Source organism: Ascaphus truei, chromosome 5, assembly GCF_040206685.1.
Source record: "Ascaphus truei isolate aAscTru1 chromosome 5, aAscTru1.hap1, whole genome shotgun sequence".
NCBI classification, from domain to species: Eukaryota; Metazoa; Chordata; class Amphibia; order Anura; family Ascaphidae; genus Ascaphus; species Ascaphus truei.
The window spans coordinates 37,387,775-37,406,623 of NC_134487.1; the positions used below are offsets into that span (position 1 = coordinate 37,387,775).

Sequence of the window (18,849 nt, forward strand, 5' to 3'; positions counted from 1 at the left end):
ACTTTTTTTGACAACCTTGTGGAGTGCTGCCTCTGATATTCGCTCAAACGGTATCGTATTACATATATATATATATATATATATATATATATATATATATATATATATATATAAATAAAACACACAAAAAAGGAAGTTGCTCAACACCTAATATTAAAGGTTAAAGCAAGCCCCCAGATTAATACTGACTATAGGGGTAAAATAAAATATAAACCCCAAATTAAATCAGTTAAAAAAGTTATAGAGCTTGTTGGTGCTAGGGGATAATAACAACTATATAGAACACACAAATGAAAAGGACAAAGACAACCCCCTTGTTAGCACTCTAAATTACACCTAAAGAAAATCTACTAATAAAGATTATATTGCAAGAACCAGATGCACTGCAGAGTCAGAAAAATGAACAAGATTTTATTGGAATAACAGCAAGACACACTAACTTAAAAACATGAATATACTAAAGACAGCCTATTTCGCGTTTCACCCGTCGGTGGGCTTCTTCCCGGAGTGGTAAAATTTAAAGTGCAGGCGAGCAGTGTTATATAGGAGGAGAAGTAATCAGTTGCAGCATTGTCAGTATTTCCCTATCCAATAGAAGATGCTGGCCAAGTTCAATTGCATCACACACACCAGTGCAAGTAATAATGTAATTACTTAAGGTAACAACAGGTTAAACAGGTTGAACCTATATATTAGCAGTGGTGCGCATGTGCTTATCAACTTTGCTAACAACAGCCAGTGTCACCATAAAAAAGCATATAGGTAGCCTAAATCACAGGCAATAAGAGATAAAAGATCCCTTAGAAACTAGTAAGGCTGCTATAAACATATTGATCATCTGAACTTGATCACTGTCATTTCATTATGCACAAGATCGTAGACAGAAGGCAGCAGTCATATTTCAGAGAGTACTTGTACTGCTGCAGAGTCCTAAGTTGTATACATCGCTACTCATCACAGTCTCAATTGTGTCAGCAATACATTACTACTAATGTTGGTTTAACAGCTTCTAAAGACATATATAGACTTATATCAATTATTACATAGCACTGCATCTTGATAGGTAATGATCCCATCACAGTGCGCATGTACTTATCAACTTTGCTAACAACGGCCATAGTCACAGTAATAAAGCATATAAGTAGCCTAGATCACAGGCAATATGGGATAAAAAAATCCCTTAGAAACTTGTAGGGCTGCTATAGACATGTTGATCATCTGGAATTGATCTCTGTCATTTCATTATGCACAAGATCATGGGCAAAAAACAGCAGTCATATTTCAGAAAGTACTTGTACTGCTGCAGAGTCCTAAGTTGTATACATCGCTACTCATCACAGTCTTAATTGTATCAGCAATACATTACTTCTAATATTGGCTTAACAGCTTCTAAAGACATATATAGACTTATATCAATTATTGCATAACACTGCATCTGGATAGGCGAGGATCCCATCACAGTGATGACTCTGAAGCAGAAGTTGTGCAAGATCAGACGTCAGTAAGATATTTATCTGGTGACGTCATCAGCCAATCACATCAAGAACTGGCGTGGATGCAGGTATCAATTCATATATCAGTGCACTGACAAAAAAAGGACATGCATGTTAGTAGAATAGAGTTGCATTAAATTTAAAGCTATTATAAAGCAAATTGCAAAATTGATGAAATGAATAAAAGAGTAGATGATCACATTATATCATTAAAAATAAATCAATGATTTAAAAATATAAATAGTAAAACAGAGAGGAAAATGATGCATAATTATGTAATTTAAATTTGAGAGGTTGAGGGCATGCTTCTTCACTAATTTCCAAAAATTCATTGGTCCTGCAAGATTTCATATGTATACAGTTTCAAAAACTAGCTACAGAAACATAGCAAACCCTAAGGAATCGTTAAGTCCCATAGGTTGCATAGTGTTTACTCTCTGACAGCCCCCATGTAATCTTTATTTGGATGGACTTGTGAAGGATCTGTTGCAGCATTTTTTGATTTTCTTTATTTCTGCTATGCACAAACATTGGAACAAACCTTCTACAATCTGATGGACACATGCCTCACGCAACCCTGCTACAGCTGAGTATTAACTCTATTTGCTGTCTGGGCATTACTTGTCCTTGCAGTGCTATGCACTGCTGTATTTTCCATTTGTATGACTCTGTTTGTTAGCATGTCATTAATAGGTATAATTTTTTTTTTTTGCTGCATCAGTTCTCATTGTTTTCTTTTTTTCCTTTTTTTTTGGGAATTGCTAGGCAGGGTATGATTATTATTTTTATATCATTTTTTTCCCTGTTTGCCTTTCTCTTCCCCCTTTATTTTTGGTAATATATTATTTTTCCTGGCTGTATACTGGGTCATTGATCATATACTTTTCCTCCATGCCACAATCCATCATATATCTCTCTATTAGGCATTAATGCCAGTAGGGATTTATAATATTTTGTATTACCTTCAAGGGTTATATTAAACTACTTTTGTGTTACAATTTATATTCATTTAGATACATTCTAGTTTTTTTGAGGTAAAATAGAATTCATTCACTAGATTAACAGTCCCCCTTTTATCCAATATATTTTTGATACATATATTTTGTTAGGCTGTCTTTAGTATATTCATGTTTTTAAGTTAGTGTGTCTTGCTGTTATTCCAATAAAATCTTGTTCATTTTTCTGACTCTGCAGTGCATCTGGTTCTTGCAATATAATCTTTATTAGTAGATTTTCTTTAGGTGTAATTTAGAGTGCTAACAAGGGGGTTGTCTTTGTCCTTTTCATTTGTGTGTTCTATATATATATATATATATATATATATATATATATATATATATATATAACGCGTTTTCTGGCCCGGCCTGACCCACCCAATCTCACATTGGCCCCTGTGGTCTAACCGGTCCCCATTACAGTGTGGTAGTGTCTGGTGGTGCACCTGCTGGCTACAGGACTCCTGAGTCTCCCGCATGATGGTGTGTGGGGAGAACCCGTCTAGACAGGCAGCTGAGGTAGTGTGTTGAGTCTCACCTAGTTCCAGTGCAGCGCCTCCACCTCAACAGGGTCCCTGCGTCCGCATGGGGATGATCCTGTTGAGGAACTCCTCCGTGGTGCTCCTCTCTGTACACTCATTCCACAGATGTACACGAGAGGATTTCTGAATGAACACATCTTTATTGAATGATGTGGGCTAGCTGCCCCTCGCAGTTGAGACTTAGCCTCTCATGATTCTCCCCGCTGCTTCCCTTCAAAGGTGATTCTTTCCTTTAATAGGGATTCCCTATCCCCGCAGGGATCACTATCCTGTGCCAGGTCCCTGGACACAGTCTCCTCTGGAGTTACCGCAACTCTTCCTCTCAGCAGAACTCAGGTCTCATACCAAGACTCTCCAGCAACTCCTGCTGGGCTTGAACTAGAACTAAGAACTATACAGCAACTAACTTTTAGACACAGTGCTGTGCCTTATGTAACTTCTGAGGCTGACACACCTCTGACATCACTAACCATGGAGTCAGAGCATGTGACCAGTCCCATCCATACACAGGGCACCCCACCAGGGTGTGAGGGAAAACCTCCATAATTACTGCTGGCATGCCCACACTTACCAGGCCTTACTGCCAACAGGAGAGATGACTGTAGGCATTTTACATGACCGCTACATATATATATATATATATATATATATATATATATATATAATCAAAAAATAAATAGATGATACCGTTCTGTGGCTAACGAAATGCTTTTATTTGTGCGAGCTTTCGAGATACAGCTCGCACAAATAAAAGCATTTCGTTAGCCACAGAACGGTATCATCTATTTATTTTTTGATTATTGAAGCTCGGCTAACACGGTACTGATACCTCTATATATATATATATATGTAAATATAACTGTATGCTCATCTGCATGTCTAAGGCAGGTCTGCAACCCCGCCCTTCACCATTATCACCCAGCACACAGCACTTCCACTGCAGCAAGGGATTCTGGGAAATGACATGCAAATGAGCACGCAGTGCCACCTTTTGCTTCAAAAACCATTTTTAACATGGTTCCCTATAGGCTTAAGCTTGCTGCATGGTCACAGCTTTGAGCACAGCCAGGGTTAAGGTGCATACCCAGAAAACCACCCACAGACAGCTGTTTCGATCTTAATGGGTCTCATCAGTGTGGGGTTGATTGACTGGGTATGCAAAGAAGCTAAGGGATGGGGTATACCATAATACTGAGTTAAGTTATGGTGAGTAAAAAAAGTGACAAAAACCCTCCATTGCAAAGCAAATATGCAAATATGTAAATATAACTGTATGCTCATCTTATATATATATATATATATATATATTTTTTAAACATACTATATTTGTTAATATAATGATTTTTGGGGCATCCATCTTTAATATTGAAACCATATCCCTGCTATTCGTATGTAAAATAAAGTTATTACTGTTGTTATTCTGGCCCTACCACAGCTTGCACTGACATCCTGAACCACAGACTTCAATTGAAACCAAGGCAGTCCTGGAGCTGGCGCGATCTGATGACATCACAGGTGGTTGGCAACATCCGACATCCTCGCACTTTCGCCAACCACCAGTGTCGCTTTCGGTGACGCACCGACACTGGGTTTCCGGGAAGCTGCCGGAAGTTACCTGAAGTTTGCTGTGTAATAACGCCGGGACTTGGGAATCGTTTCCGGTTTGCTTTGTGTGTGTCGCTGTCTCTTACACACCCGCCGCAGCCGTCACCATGCCGGACTACCTGGGAGCGGACCAGCGGAAGACTAAGGACAAGAAGAAAGAGGAGGAGGAGAAGGAAGAGGATAAGCCCATCCGAGGTGAGTGGGGGAGGCCGCGCCGGGGTGACTAGCACGGGCCGGGCCTTCCACATCACCAGCAATGTCTACATGGGGGAGGTCTGGAGACACCGGGGCAACAATGTGAAGGGCGAAGTGAGACCCAAGTGACGTCTGATACAATTGGCTCCCATGTAAGCAAGCAGGGCTGTTTAACCCCTTTTGCTGCCAGAATGCATTGCGGCAGGAGCCTCTGGCAGCGAAAGAGTTAACACTTGTAAAATGGTATCCCTCAACCCCCCCTGTCAGGGCACGAGTGTCCTCTCTGGTACTAAATGGGTTAATCGCCGTGGCTATCACGATATCCAAGGCCAGCGCGATGGTTCGCAGGTCCCCTCTGGCATAGAGGGTTAACGCCTATATAATGCTGTCCCATAACCCGGTCAGCGTGAAAGTGTGGCCTCTGGCACCGAATGAGTTAATTGAAATGTTTGTACTGGTCTAAGGCCCTGAAGATTTGTGGGTTCAAGGACAACCCAACAAAAAGCTGATTTTTGTTTTAGTGAAGAAGTGAAGAAATATACACACTGTTAAAGCTTTTATGATGTATTTTATACTCTTGTCTGTGCCTAGTGAGGCCTGCAGCAATGAGTGTGAATATTAGTAGCACAACAGAAATAATTTCCAAATCTGCAGCGAAAAGCGCAAGCACAATGTTTCGGGAGGTACAACCGCCCTTAGTTAGATGCACCTGACAAAGGGAGGTTGCACCCCCCCCCCTCCCTCCCAAATGTACTGTTTGCAAGATGCTGCAGTAATTAGAGGTTGCAGGGAGATTGCAATAGAGCATGAAAATATAGTGTCTGCAAGATACATACCGCAATTTTCTGCTGTTTTCTTGTGAATAGTCTCCTCTTGTTGCCAATACTCAGTTGATTCCTAAACTTCTGTGGTAATGAAGGCCCATGTTTATTAAATACTGTAGTATCGAGCCACAAGGCACCTTATGACCCATTCACAGCAATAGTTAAAAAACCCTTCGTGTTATTCATTTGAATGATTATGCTAAAATATTAAATGTATATTGTTCCATTTTTATCTCTTTAAAACCCACTCTCGTCAAGAATGACCTACTAAGTATTATAGCTTTAACCAGGGTCAGATTTGAGTGACTAGCAAACCAAATATGCTTCCTAATTTAAGGTCACATATTACATGTCACCCTCAAACACAAAGTTTTTATATAACCATAGGGTAGGATGTACATGATGAACTGAGTTCTATCTGAATGAATCGCCAATTGTATTAATACAAAAGTTGCTAAAGTACTTGCTTTGTGTTTTTATTTCAGCTCTGGATGAAGGGGATATTGCCTTGTTAAAAACCTATGTAAGTTGCAGAATAATAGGTATTTTACATTTCAAAGACCTAAATGCTTTCATTTCCATTCGTTTAACACATTTGTGCCTCAGGCATCTAAGCCTTTGAATCCATTGCTTGAATGATGTTACTTTTCATTGATATGCACCATATAGTTGGGTAAATATTGTGGATACTATTTTCCCTTGGTTATATTAACTTGTGACAGTACTAAAGCTGACACTGCCTGGGCTCTTGTAAGACAGCATTAAGGTTCCTGCTGATAAAGTCTAATGGAAAGATCTATATGATCCTAAGAACCTTCATGTGAAACATCAACACGACAAAGACATACTCCTAGATTTACTAGCACCTTGCAACCCCTTCAAATAAATGGACTTTAAGGTGCATTAAGACTTAAAGCTGCAGTTCAGTCAATATCCTGCATTTGTGGTTTTTCTAATAAATCAGTTCTGTAGTAAGAAAAAATACTTTTAGCATTTTCTGTTTTAAAAACAACAACTTTGAAAGACCAATTTTCTTGTATTCTATTTTAACAGCCATTTGCTAAGGCACTGCCCCTTCATGTCCTGTCACAAGCCCTGGCACACCCCTTTGTCAGCCCTGCCCTCCCTCTAGCACATGTCAGTGCAGGAGTGCTCATGAATATTCATGAGCTTCCACTGACTGACAGAAGCAGATGAAAAACCTATCCCATATCTAAAGATGTCGCCAAATTTCGCCGATCAATACATGGAGAACGAATTGACCGGCAGCTATACAGTTCTTTAGGTAATTAGAGATTGCCCACATGAAACTATTGAATTAAAAAAATAAATAATAAAAAAAAAAGACTGAACTGCAGCTTTAAGACTGCTTGGTAAATACACCTCCTTTTCTTGTGTGTTGCTTTTGGTATACTTGTTACTTGCATTACACAGTTCTGAGGAAGGAGCAGCACAATGTGTACAAATTGGGGCCTTTAGTTGCTGTGACAGGGAGTGCTCAGTGTTGCTTGTTATTTAGCTCTAGTCTCAAACGAGCTCTCTGCCTTCAGAGGCCACTAACTTTATCACAAGCTGCCTTCTATTCAGTTTACCTTAACCTTTTTCTTCTGGGCCTCTTAATTTGGCCCTGTTGTCAATAAAGAGTTTCCTCTACCCCTAACCTCATCTGTGTTTATAAAAAAGACTAATACATAGGAGCGGTAGAGAAGAGGGCTTTGCCGGTGATAACTCTTGTTGCGTACGCTGACTTGGACATCAGACTAAAGGGAGTAGCCAGGGTAAATCACACCCCTCCGCTCGCAAGGTTTTCAAGCTTTAATAAAGCAAAAAAACACCGAAATGGAAGTTGATCAACTTGAGAATTCTATAAATCCGAGTAAATGCGCGCAGTTAGTATATAGTTAATAAATCTAAAGTGAGGGTATCGTGGGTGCAATAATGTGATTAGTTATCAAGTGAAAACAAAAACGGATGACCTCAGGGAAGCCACCCAAAAGAAAATCACTCGAATGCACACCACAATATAATAACATATAACATTGAATGAAAAGCTCTTAAAACATAAATCACACTAATATAGAAGGTGGTAGGATGGACATAATCTCCACACAAGGGAGAGAATAATTGTTGGGGAGAGTGTCTACACATTTTTCTTAGTCAATTGGTAACTAGTATAGGGTCTCATCCAAATCATATTCACATAGCAGGAAGTGCAAGTCATTCGTGGGTAACCGGTCGTGGATAAAAATCTGGCCCAACATATCCAAATCTTAAAAGCTTCTGAACATGGCCTTAAAAAAACCAATGCAAGCTATAAGACTGAGATTACACTCGACGCGATGGTGCACGCGCTCACCAAACACAGATGTCAGAATCCGTATGCGGCCGCCCCTAGTGCGCGCACACAATGGAGCGCGATGACGAGACCAAATTTTGAAGAGACAAAAAATGTTGTCTTTTCAAGCATGGCCGTGTGACGTCATCGTCACGTGAGCGGTTCAGCCAATGAGGGCGCGAACCAGCTTCGTGACGCGTCCGCCACGCCTCCCCAATCCTTTGCAGCCAAATGCACAGATCGCTAGGGCTGCAGGTGTGCGCGAGGCTATGCGGTCCATCGCGCGCTCGCGCAAGTAAGGACTGTAATCTTGGCCATAGTCTGACAGTGTAACCCAAAGAGACATTTTTTTCAATTGGTTGTTCATTGTAGTAAGCTGTACCGTTGCATAGGTATTCTAATACTGGGACCAAGCAGTGCAGCCATGCAGTTTGATATGTAAAGAAACTGTGTATATAAAGTGAGTGCCAAAGTTGAGAACTGTTGTTGCCATTGTAGGGGCAAAGCACGTATTCACGACAAATCAAGCAGGTAGAAGATGATATACAGCAGCTGCTTAAGAAAATCAATGAGCTCACAGGTATGTGTTTTTTTAGGTTATTTGTTTTAAACTTGTTTGAATTTGTCTATTGCAACATCGTATCAATAATATATCCTCAGTTACAGCTGCATAATTGAAAATTGTATGGGAAAAAAGTAAACAAAGGTTGTGTGGTCGGGCTAATGGGGATTTCATTTTAAAATAGTCATACATGATCAGCATAAGAAATCTGCATTACTGTGGTAAAGGTATTTTTTTTCTTTAAAAGACAACTACATAAACTGCTGAATTAACCTCTACAGATGTATACGGCCCATCCTCAATTTCGCAAGCTCTTAAAACAGTAATAGCTCAGTTACTATTGGTTTAGGCCTAATACACAGTGTGACAGACTGGCAAGTACCAACTGAAAAAGTTTGAGGCAGGGCTCATAAAAACCAGCGGTCCGAATGGAAAACTGGGGGTGACTTGTGGAGCTGAAAGACCTTGTCTGTGGAAGTAGAGTTGTCCATCAACACTCTGCTCCGTGAAGTAGCCCCACGATGCCCTGTATAGCGCAATGGAAAGTATTGTAGGGCACAACTTTGGGAAGCAGAGCGGGGATTGACAGCTCTTCCGAAGAGTTCCCGTCGCTGTTGCATTCTTTTCATGCACCGGCCCTCACTGTGGTCGAGGAGCCTCCTCCAGTAGACTGATGCTGGTAGCTAACACTTTTTTTTTGAGCTGTGAAAGGAGGCATTTCCCTAATAAACATGTGAGCTTTTAATAGAGCGGGCTTGCCATTATTCATCACTAAAGTTTTATTCAAGACTTCTGTTATATTTGTAAAGTGTCTAATAATGTAAAATGGATATGGGGTAACTCTCCTATTTGCCAGGTGAGGAGCTAGTGTAGCTGATGGAGGCTGGGTCTGACTGTGCATGTGCTGCTGTTTAATATCTCTGCCTTCTGTACAGTGTCTCATTTTTCTGCACGTACATCTGGAAACAAAAATATGTTTGTGGTACAGTGACAATCATGCCTATCATCTGTTCAGGAATTAAGGAGTCGGACACAGGACTTGCCCCTCCAGCCCTGTGGGATTTGGCTGCCGATAAACAGACTCTCCAGAGTGAACAACCGCTGCAAGTGGCCAGGTATTGACGTATTTCTCACTTATTCATACTGGCAACTGTTAAAACCCCCGTCTCTGATTACTTGTGGGGTCTCTGTATTTGTGTCAGACTTTTTTATTGTAGTTTGAGGCAGCAATAACATATTTCATCCATTGTAAATGTCCGTTTGCTGCGCCGTCATTATCTGGAAGATTGTCCTTGGTGCCGCAGTATATTAGAAACTTTACGTCACATTTGTGCATAGACTCCTTGTGTGAGGGCTCATCAGGCTGCAGTAATAAACAATGTTGTTTGTTAAACAGAGTGCTGATCAGCACACTATTGTACAGAAACTCCCATTGATTTCAATTGCACTCTATCTCCGTTTAATGAATAACCCCTATTCAGTGAAGATTTTATGGCGTGTAGAAAACACAGCTAAAAGACGGCATTTTTATTTTTTAAGTGATCTTAATTTTTTGTATGCGTTGTTTGCTTTCTTTCTAGATGTACAAAAATAATCAATGCTGATTCTGAAGATCCAAAATACATTATTAATGTCAAGCAGTTTGCCAAGTTTGTGGTTGACCTTAGTGATCAAGTTGCCCCTACGGACATAGAGGAAGGGATGAGAGTTGGGTAAGAAATGCACATTTCTCAACTGTGAAATGAACCGTATGTATGTCTAATTTTATTTATATAGCAGCAACTCTACGCATATTATAAAAGTGCATTAGGTTCATGTTGTCTTTTATCTGATTAGAATGCTTCCTAAACTTGTAGGTTTATAAAGTTTTTTATTTTTGTATTAAAACCACTGAAAACTTTACAATGCAACTGAATGTGTTGGTTGTTTGTGACACTGCTTTCACTCCTCCCCCATTGTGTAGGTAGAACGGTGTAACATTGCGATCTTTAATGTTTGCCAGCCCATTTGCTGACAGAGGCCGGAAACCCATTGATCTGCTTGTCCTTCTGGCATCAGCGGGTTTAAGTGAAACTCATTGGCTTATGCAGGCATTCCATGGGAGAGCTGGGCAAATCTAACGTGCTATGTGATTTTTCAAATAATGTCTCAATATAATACCAGTCTTGCATCTGTGTCGCCTGTAGAGTGGATAGAAACAAGTACCAGATCCATATACCTTTGCCTCCAAAGATTGACCCCACAGTAACGATGATGCAGGTAACTTTTATCAGTCCTACTGGAATGTCCACTTTTTTTTTTTTTTTTAAGTTTTTATTCATCATTTTTCAAAATTTAGGGAAGGGGATACAGAAAAGGAAAAAAGGGGGGAGGTACATTGATACATATAATCTGGTAAAATCACAATTGTGGAGGGAATTAGGGGAATAGGGAAGGATACCGCATTTGTACATATTCGATATAGTGAACATCAGTTTTTATACAACATAGATCACAACGTTCAAAGTATATTAATCTAAATATGGAGATATACCTGCATGCTGGAACCTAGGGGCCCAAGTCACTGAAATGTGAGGTGGAGCCATTTAGAGAGGCAGAGAGTTTTTCCATATACACTATGGAATATCGCATTTCCAAATATCCTTTTTGTTTCATGTTGCATATTGTAAATATTGGCGTATAACGTGCCGGCTTTTTTCCATAGGTAGAGGAGAAACCTGATGTGACGTACAGTGATGTTGGTGGATGCAAAGAGCAGATTGAAAAACTAAGGGAAGTCGTTGAAACTCCTCTGCTTCATGTAAGTCTACTGAACCCACAGATCTAATGCACAGATTAGCACCAGGTCCTTATTGCTGGGTTACTTCTGACACATTGCATAAACAGAGGTTACGCGTTCAATTCATTTCATTCATTCACCTCTGTGTCTGCTTTTTCTAAGTGTATGTATATCTTTATTTGTATAGCGCCATCCATGCACTTCACAGCAGTAATACACGAGACATAATAATATAACATAATGGGAATAAGTATAGAGTATAGGCAGCACTCTAACGATAAACAGGTCTATGCAATATGATGATAGTGGTGCAGCGGGAACAAGAGAGGGACCTTAAACCCTCCAAAATAAGCACACTAAACTCCAACTGGGTTCCCAGCACTCATAGGTAAAATAAAGAATGAATGTCACGGGTATGCTAAAACGAATTTTTACTATGTTATAAATACATAATGGAGGACACTGATAAATGCAAAATAAATATACAAATTCTGAATGTGATACTGGCTAATTACGATTTAGCAAAAAAGATACACAGTGAACGCCAAAAAGCACAGTATATGCAAGAGAAGAATGTAGATCATACAAAGCACAATGGGAGAGTGCAAATAAAACCACACGTGCAACAGGGAAATGCAACACAATTAGCAGGAGGGGAACAACCCAGGGAGAAAAGTGCAGAGAAAAACAAGGGGGGCAACGTTTCGGGGGGTGAGCCCCTTCTGGCCCTTCTAACCCAGGTGGGTCTGTGGTACTTCCCTTAAGACCCTCAAAATAAAACCTCCCTCAGGTGTAATACACTATAAAATGGATGTAGCCCCAATCAGGTAAACCCAGCTCTATAGTATCAGGCCTGTACATGGCCAAAGGCACAAATAAGCCCTAAGGGCAACAAAGTATTTACTGAAAACACCCCGGCTATTAGAAAGACAAGCTGACAAAGTGCAAGGTAAATGTTCCCCAAAGCCTGTGAGCTGGGCAAGTAGGCATCCACAATGCATAGAAATCCCTCGGGCTAACATTAAGTTAGCCGGTCCGAATTGCTGTGAATCCAAGCTGATTGGAGAGGAAAGCAGCTGTACCAAGAAGTACCAGAGACCCGCCTGTCTGTGGGAACGGGCCAGAAGAAGGGGCTCACCCCCCGAAACGTTGCCCCCCTTGTTTTTCTCTGCACTTCTCTCCCTGCTAATTGTGTAGCATTTCCCTGTTGCACATGTGGTTCTTATGTGTTCTCTCCTTTTGTGCTTTGTATGATCTACATTCTTCTTCTTTTATATATACTGTGTTTTTTGGCTTCACTGTGTATCTGTGTGATTTGCTAAATGGTTATTAGCCAGTATCACATTCTGTGTACACCCTGAATTTGTATATTCATTTTGCATTTCTCAGTATCCTCTATTATGTCTTTATAACATAGTAACAATTTATCTTGGCATACCCGTGACATTCATTCTTTATTTTACCTGCGAGTGCTGGGAACCCAGTTGGAGTTTAATGGAAATAAGTGCTTCAACATAAATGTAACATTTGGAAAAGGAGTCCCTGGCCTGAAGAGCTTACAATCTAAGTGGTAAGTAGGGAGAACTTGGAGAGAGTAGGGGGAGGGGAGTTATCGTAAATGCGTCTGCAAGGGACCACGGTCAGTGCATAAGAGATGTATAGTATCAGCCAACAGCGCTACCCATATGTTTGGTTAAAGAGGTGTCTTTTAATATGGGCACTGAAGGGGGGGGGGGGGGGGAGAGTGCTATTGGAATATTGAGGGGGAAGGGCATGTCAAACGAACAATAAGAATTTCTGCACAGATTGATTCTTAGTTTTTCAGAACTTGGCAAGACTTTTTATTTTTTTCTCCCTTAGCCGGAGCGGTTTGTTAATCTTGGTATTGAGCCCCCCAAAGGAGTACTGCTATTTGGACCTCCAGGAACAGGGAAAACTCTGTGTGCCCGTGCAGTGGCTAATAGAACTGACGCCTGCTTCATCCGAGTGATTGGTTCTGAGTTGGTGCAGAAATATGTTGGAGAGGTAAACACATGCGTTCACAACACTAGTATCCTGGCTACTCCTTACTGCATAACAAGTGCTCCGACGTATGTAATTTATTCAAAGCACTAATGATCTTTGCAAACAAATGAATCTTTTTTTAAAATGGAAGGCCATCACTCCATCCATCACGTTTCTTCGGTTAAGAAAAAGATGTTGTAAATATTTACCATACTTTGGCATTAGTTACTCTGCTGGTAGATGAAGTTTCTTCGTGGTATAGTAATTATTTTGTGTTGCAGTTAAATCTTTGTTGTCACACTATGCACTTTTTTAAAAAGTGAAGTAATGACAAAGTACCACAATTTGTAGCTTTTATATAGAAGGCAGGAATTGGCTGTTTAAATTCTATCTGTTAAAGGAGCTTTACGGGCAACTAAAGAATGTGTTTAATATGTATTGCTCACATTGATGAAAACATAAATCTCCACATATTGCAGATGTACTCTCTTGCTTCAGAGCAGTAATATGCCCTACACAAAAATGTTAATCTACTTCTAGTTAATATTAATTGCAATTTGTTTTATTTCCAGGGGGCCCGCATGGTGCGGGAACTCTTTGAAATGGCCAGGACCAAGAAAGCGTGTCTGATTTTCTTTGATGAAATTGATGCCATTGGTGGTATGTTCAAATAGATGTTTCTGTTAATGCGTTACAATAGGTACACATGGCTAAAATGTGCAAGTAACAAACATTCAAACACGTTATTGCACAATGAGGAAGGAGATCCCTATTTAATGGATCTAATCTAAAGGGCAGGGTGCAAATGTAAGGGGCAGTGGAAGTCAGCAGCTAGTTGTGAACTAGCAGCCGGGCAGAATATCTTCTATATTTTGTGTACCTTTTTGGTTCCATATAGAAGTGTTTTTATGGTGTGTGAGCAGCACATGTGCTGGCTCTGAGCCGGGACGGTTACACCATTCCTTCTCCCTTACAAGTCACCGGAAGAAATGGTACATGCAGGGATTACTTTACTGGAGTGAAAGGGGTGGAAACAAGAATATTCTCAGTACTTTTCTTCTTTATATTAATAGGAGCTCGTTTTGACGATGGAGCTGGAGGTGACAATGAAGTCCAGCGCACTATGCTGGAATTGATCAATCAGCTGGATGGATTTGACCCCAGAGGAAACATTAAAGTGTTAATGGCAACCAACAGACCCGACACCTTGGACCCAGCTCTTATGAGGCCTGGAAGACTGGACAGAAAAATTGAGTTTAGTTTACCTGATCTTGAGGTAAAAGGAAACTCCTGTTCGGTTTTAAAATACATTTGATGTCTTAAATATTTTGCAGAAAAAAAGCATGTGTATGTGTTTAAAAATAATTCACTTGATTAGTTAAACTGCAGTTTCAAATACCATATTGTGGCATAGCGTGTTTTAGAGTTTAGGGTGCCTATAATAGTTATTCAAATTAAGCAACAGACTAACTGCAAAGCTTTGAGAAAGATACTGTGGAATATACGTGTTCATTTTGATTTATTCTAAAATAGTTTACTGGGAAATAATTTGCCACACTATAAGGAAATGCCTCGGGTGCACGGAGGGCCACCCTTTGCAGGGAGACAATATCACAAAGTAGAACAAGCAGCTTTTTCATAAGAAAGCACCGGCACTCCACAGCTCTCGCAAAAAATAGAGCAATTGTTTCTGTTTTGGTTGTTTTTTGCAAGACCTTGCGGCGTGCCGGTGCTTTCTTATGAAAGCTGCATGTTCTTTGCTACCAGAAAGTAATACATTGAGAGTTGCCTCTCCTTTCAAGTATGCCCTGAGCACAGAGTTATGCGCACTACCTGGTTACGTTGTATGAACAGAGGTTATACATTCAATTAACAGACATTTCATGGACCGTTCGAGATGGACGCTCACTGACGCCCCCTTTTTTTTTGTGGTCTTTTTTGTATATTTGAAGCACATGGCAATGTATAATTGTACATTCTTACATAAGATGGCAATCACTTGGTACTTTATAATTTGTTATATATCTGTAAAAATCCTTATGGTGGTAGTAACGTGGCTGCTTCAGTCAGTGTAACTGTAGCTACAATGTATCCTTATATTACTAAGGTAACATCTATTGTTACAGTTTGCTGCTCATACTGCGGGAATATTGGCAACATATGATCACAAACAGTAAAGTGCTGCAAATATCTTGCACTGCTGGGGAGGTGGGTTAACACCTGCTATAGAAATCAAAGGATGCTTTAAAACTCACTAAAAATGGCATTGAGTTGAATAATATATATTTTTAAAATGCAGAATTATCTAATACTACAGAACTAATTTATTATAAAAACAAAGAAACAAAAGAACCCGTTTAAGATTTCACATGTCTTGCTGCTTTAAGGAGAGAAGATCAGATTGAGGCCGCTTTATTTTACAGGCTACACATATGGATTGTGATATTTGGAACTGTATATTAATGCCACAATCTGTCTGTTTTAGTGACCAAGTACTCTATTCATAGCGTTACCATTTTATTTACTTAACTTGCTAAGTTATATTCGTTACTCTTCTGTAAAAAAAAATATTATATATATATATATCACGTCAATCTATAGATTAAATATGTTTTTTTAATGTAGTTATAAATTAACTTTGTGGAACATAAAACCCAGTCTAAAAATCCGATCTTTGGATGTGTATAAAATGTCAGAATTCTATATCCATTTAACCATTATTGCTTCCTGTTTTTGTATTAGGGGCGTACGCACATATTTAAGATTCATGCTCGTTCCATGAGTGTTGAGAGGGATATAAGATTTGAACTGCTGGCTCGACTGTGTCCCAATAGCACAGGTATGGTTACAGAATTTATCTGGGGGTTTCTCCTAGTAAGTGGCATATTATTTGGGTTGTATAAATGAGGAAGTCGGACCATTCTGTGGTACATACATTCCCATCATCTGTATGCTGGATATATTTTTTTAGTGAAACGAGCACAATAAACTGGTTGCTTTGGTAATAGTTGCACTTTCACTCTCCTATAAAAGCATTGTTCCTGTCTTTTGGTTACCGTGATGTGTGCCAGTCACGGTGTGAGCCATATGGCTACTTGTGTCTAATTGTTAACGTCCGTCTATACAGGTGCTGAAATTCGGAGCGTGTGCACCGAGGCTGGGATGTTTGCTATTCGAGCCCGTCGTAAAGTTGCCACGGAGAAAGATTTCTTGGAGGCTGTGAACAAGGTCATCAAGTCATACGCTAAATTCAGTGCCACACCAAGATATATGACCTACAATTAAAATGGAACAGTAATCTAATTAAGCTTGTGTGTTTTTCATTCTGTACTACTGTTAAATTGTCACCACACTTGTGTAGAAAATAGTGCTCTTAACGTAAAGTACAAATAAAGGTTTGGGAATGTGCCTCTTTGTTTCTGTGTTTGTTGATTTTCCGCTTTGTGTATCTGGGACCATAAAAGAATAAAGGGAGACGAGACGGCACTGCAATCAATCACTTTATTTTGATCGGAAATAAACATTAATGGTCATATTCTATTGTCTGAACAAACATCTCCCGGAACAAGGCATTTACTTTAGTAAAACACAAAAATATATATCTAGAAAAATATACTATCGGCAAATAAAGTACACGGAAATATTTAATGCAACATTTCGGTAAACGTAACATTTATCAAAATAATTGTCAAATGTAGCACTTTATTTAAAAACAATCTGAAATGTAACCTCCTTTCCAGCCCGTGCATCTGCACCAGACATTGAAGACCTATCTGGCAGTGAATGGGTTAACAAGAGACAGTCTTAGTTTGACAACTTCCGTGCCCACAAATGTTAACAGCGCCCTGTACTTGCCCAGTCTAGGGAAATAGTTCGTAGAGCTGTCCAAACACCACAAACCTCCACCTGTATATGTAAACGCAGATTTGTTTCACTTGTTTTCTGTTTGTTACAAGGTACAGAAAACCTCTGACCATAAGTCACATTCACCGAGCTCATGTGCAACTTTAATAATAAGGAAAATCTCATGGTCGAGGCAAATGTAAAAACCATTTCTATATTTCCCTGTGACTACGCTGAATGATCTGAAGCTTCTTGTGTGACACACGGGTAATAAGACTTTAACAGAAAAAATCTTTACTTGTATAAATTAAGTAACTGCTTTTATAACCTTGGTAATTAACAAGAAAAGATATGTTATGCAGAACTATTCATTAGTCTTTGCGCAATAACATTTAGTTCTCTGGTGCATCATATTAAAGCTACGATCCCCCCCTCCCCCAAACTCCTAAAACTTGTGAGGAAAGAGAAACCTGGTGCAATGCCTGTAATTCTGTCTAAACATCAGTATGACCAGTGTTTGACAAACCTATACATTTGCACGCCCCGGGTGGATTTAACATCGTGGCGAGCTCCTATTGGCCCAAGCAGCACACGTGTGGTACTAGGTGGCGAGTAGATTTTTTGGTGATTTGTCGACCACTGAGTATATGACCACTGAGTACTTCTGGTTCTCCCCTGGCATTTCCCATGTCAGCAGCCACACTTCTACTGACGTGCTCCCAATTCGCAGGTCTGCCCACAATGATAGTATCCTCAAATGTTTAGAAAGGACAAATTCACAGCACTCCTCAAATGTATAAATGAAAGTCAAGTTTTAATCCATCAGCACACAAAAATCAATAAAATGGGCAATGTTTTGGATCGAGGTCCTTTTATCCCGCTCCTAAAACAATGGGATCGCTACCGGCTTTTTATAGTGAGGTTAGGGGCAAAATTTTGCACCAAAGCGGCGTTCCGTTTCCAGTTCTATTGTGGCCTAGAACTTAATCAGACCGATTTTAACGTTCCTGCAGTTTGCGCTGCTCACCCACAGAGTCCCTGATGACCTTCAGTGATCACAGCACAAACCTGGCGTGTTGCGGCCGAGAGTCCTGTGGCATCATGCAAACCCCCCCCCCCCCCCTGTAGCAACCACACACCTCATACTGAGTCTGCGTAATAAGGGCATATCGTCCCAAGCTACTGCTCTGACGATCCATACTTAAAGTAGGGACCGTCGGAGCAGTAGCTTGGGACGCTACGCCCATGTTGTGCAGTCGCAGTACGATGTGCCTGGTCACTCCGGAGGTCGAGGGACGCTGCGGGTGAGCAGCATGAACTGCAGGAAATTTTGGCTGAACTCTATAAAAAAGGAAAATAGCGATCCCCCTTTTTTTTAGGATTTTTATATGGTGATGGATTAAAACGCAACTTTCATTTATAAATTGAGGAGTGCTGTGTATTTGTCCATTCTGTATGCTATTTCTGCGCTGAAGTGGTTTTCCTGATCTTTTCATGTGCACCCTATTAAGCCACGTATTTTGGCTTTTGCTTTTTTGAGTGCCGCAGTTAACCACACACTAAACATTTGAGAAAACAGGGATATCAGTATTATCCTGACTTGTTTTGACTTTTATAGTCGCCGCCCCCCTCCCCCCCACCAAGTGGTCACCTCTCCAAGAAGTTGAAAGTC

At 40.2% G+C, this 18,849-nt stretch overlaps 1 protein-coding gene and 1 long non-coding RNA gene across 2 annotated transcripts; one reads left to right on the forward strand and one right to left on the reverse strand.

Moving 5' to 3' along the window:
• Positions 1-391: 391 nt before the first annotated feature.
• LOC142494369 (uncharacterized) lies at positions 392-3,644 on the reverse strand. The gene is made up of 2 exons (XR_012801399.1): positions 3,027-3,644; positions 392-1,584 (listed from the first exon to the last, which is right to left on the reverse strand). It is a non-coding gene; the product is annotated as an uncharacterized LOC142494369 (long non-coding RNA).
• A 979-nt stretch (positions 3,645-4,623) lies between these two features.
• On the forward strand, positions 4,624-16,742 carry PSMC2 (proteasome 26S subunit, ATPase 2). The gene is made up of 12 exons (XM_075599645.1): positions 4,624-4,830; positions 6,140-6,177; positions 8,488-8,569; positions 9,567-9,666; positions 10,132-10,263; positions 10,738-10,810; positions 11,256-11,351; positions 13,191-13,355; positions 13,907-13,994; positions 14,408-14,610; positions 16,077-16,173; positions 16,462-16,742. Exons 1-12 carry the CDS (start codon positions 4,743-4,745, stop codon positions 16,617-16,619), a joined length of 1,320 nt encoding a protein of 439 aa, XP_075455760.1. The 5' UTR covers positions 4,624-4,742; the 3' UTR covers positions 16,620-16,742.
• The last annotated feature ends 2,107 nt before the right edge of the window (positions 16,743-18,849 follow it).

Excerpts from the sequence above, each read along its gene's own strand:
- PSMC2 (XM_075599645.1), top strand. The coding sequence starts at position 4,743 with ATGCCGGACTACCTGGGAGCGGACCAGCGGAAGACTAAGGACAAGAAG. Across the intron at positions 10,264-10,737 it reads GAGGAAGGGATGAGAGTTGG|AGTGGATAGAAACAAGTACC; the intron begins GTAAGAAATGCA and ends TGTCGCCTGTAG. Across the intron at positions 13,356-13,906 it reads TGCAGAAATATGTTGGAGAG|GGGGCCCGCATGGTGCGGGA; the intron begins GTAAACACATGC and ends TTTTATTTCCAG.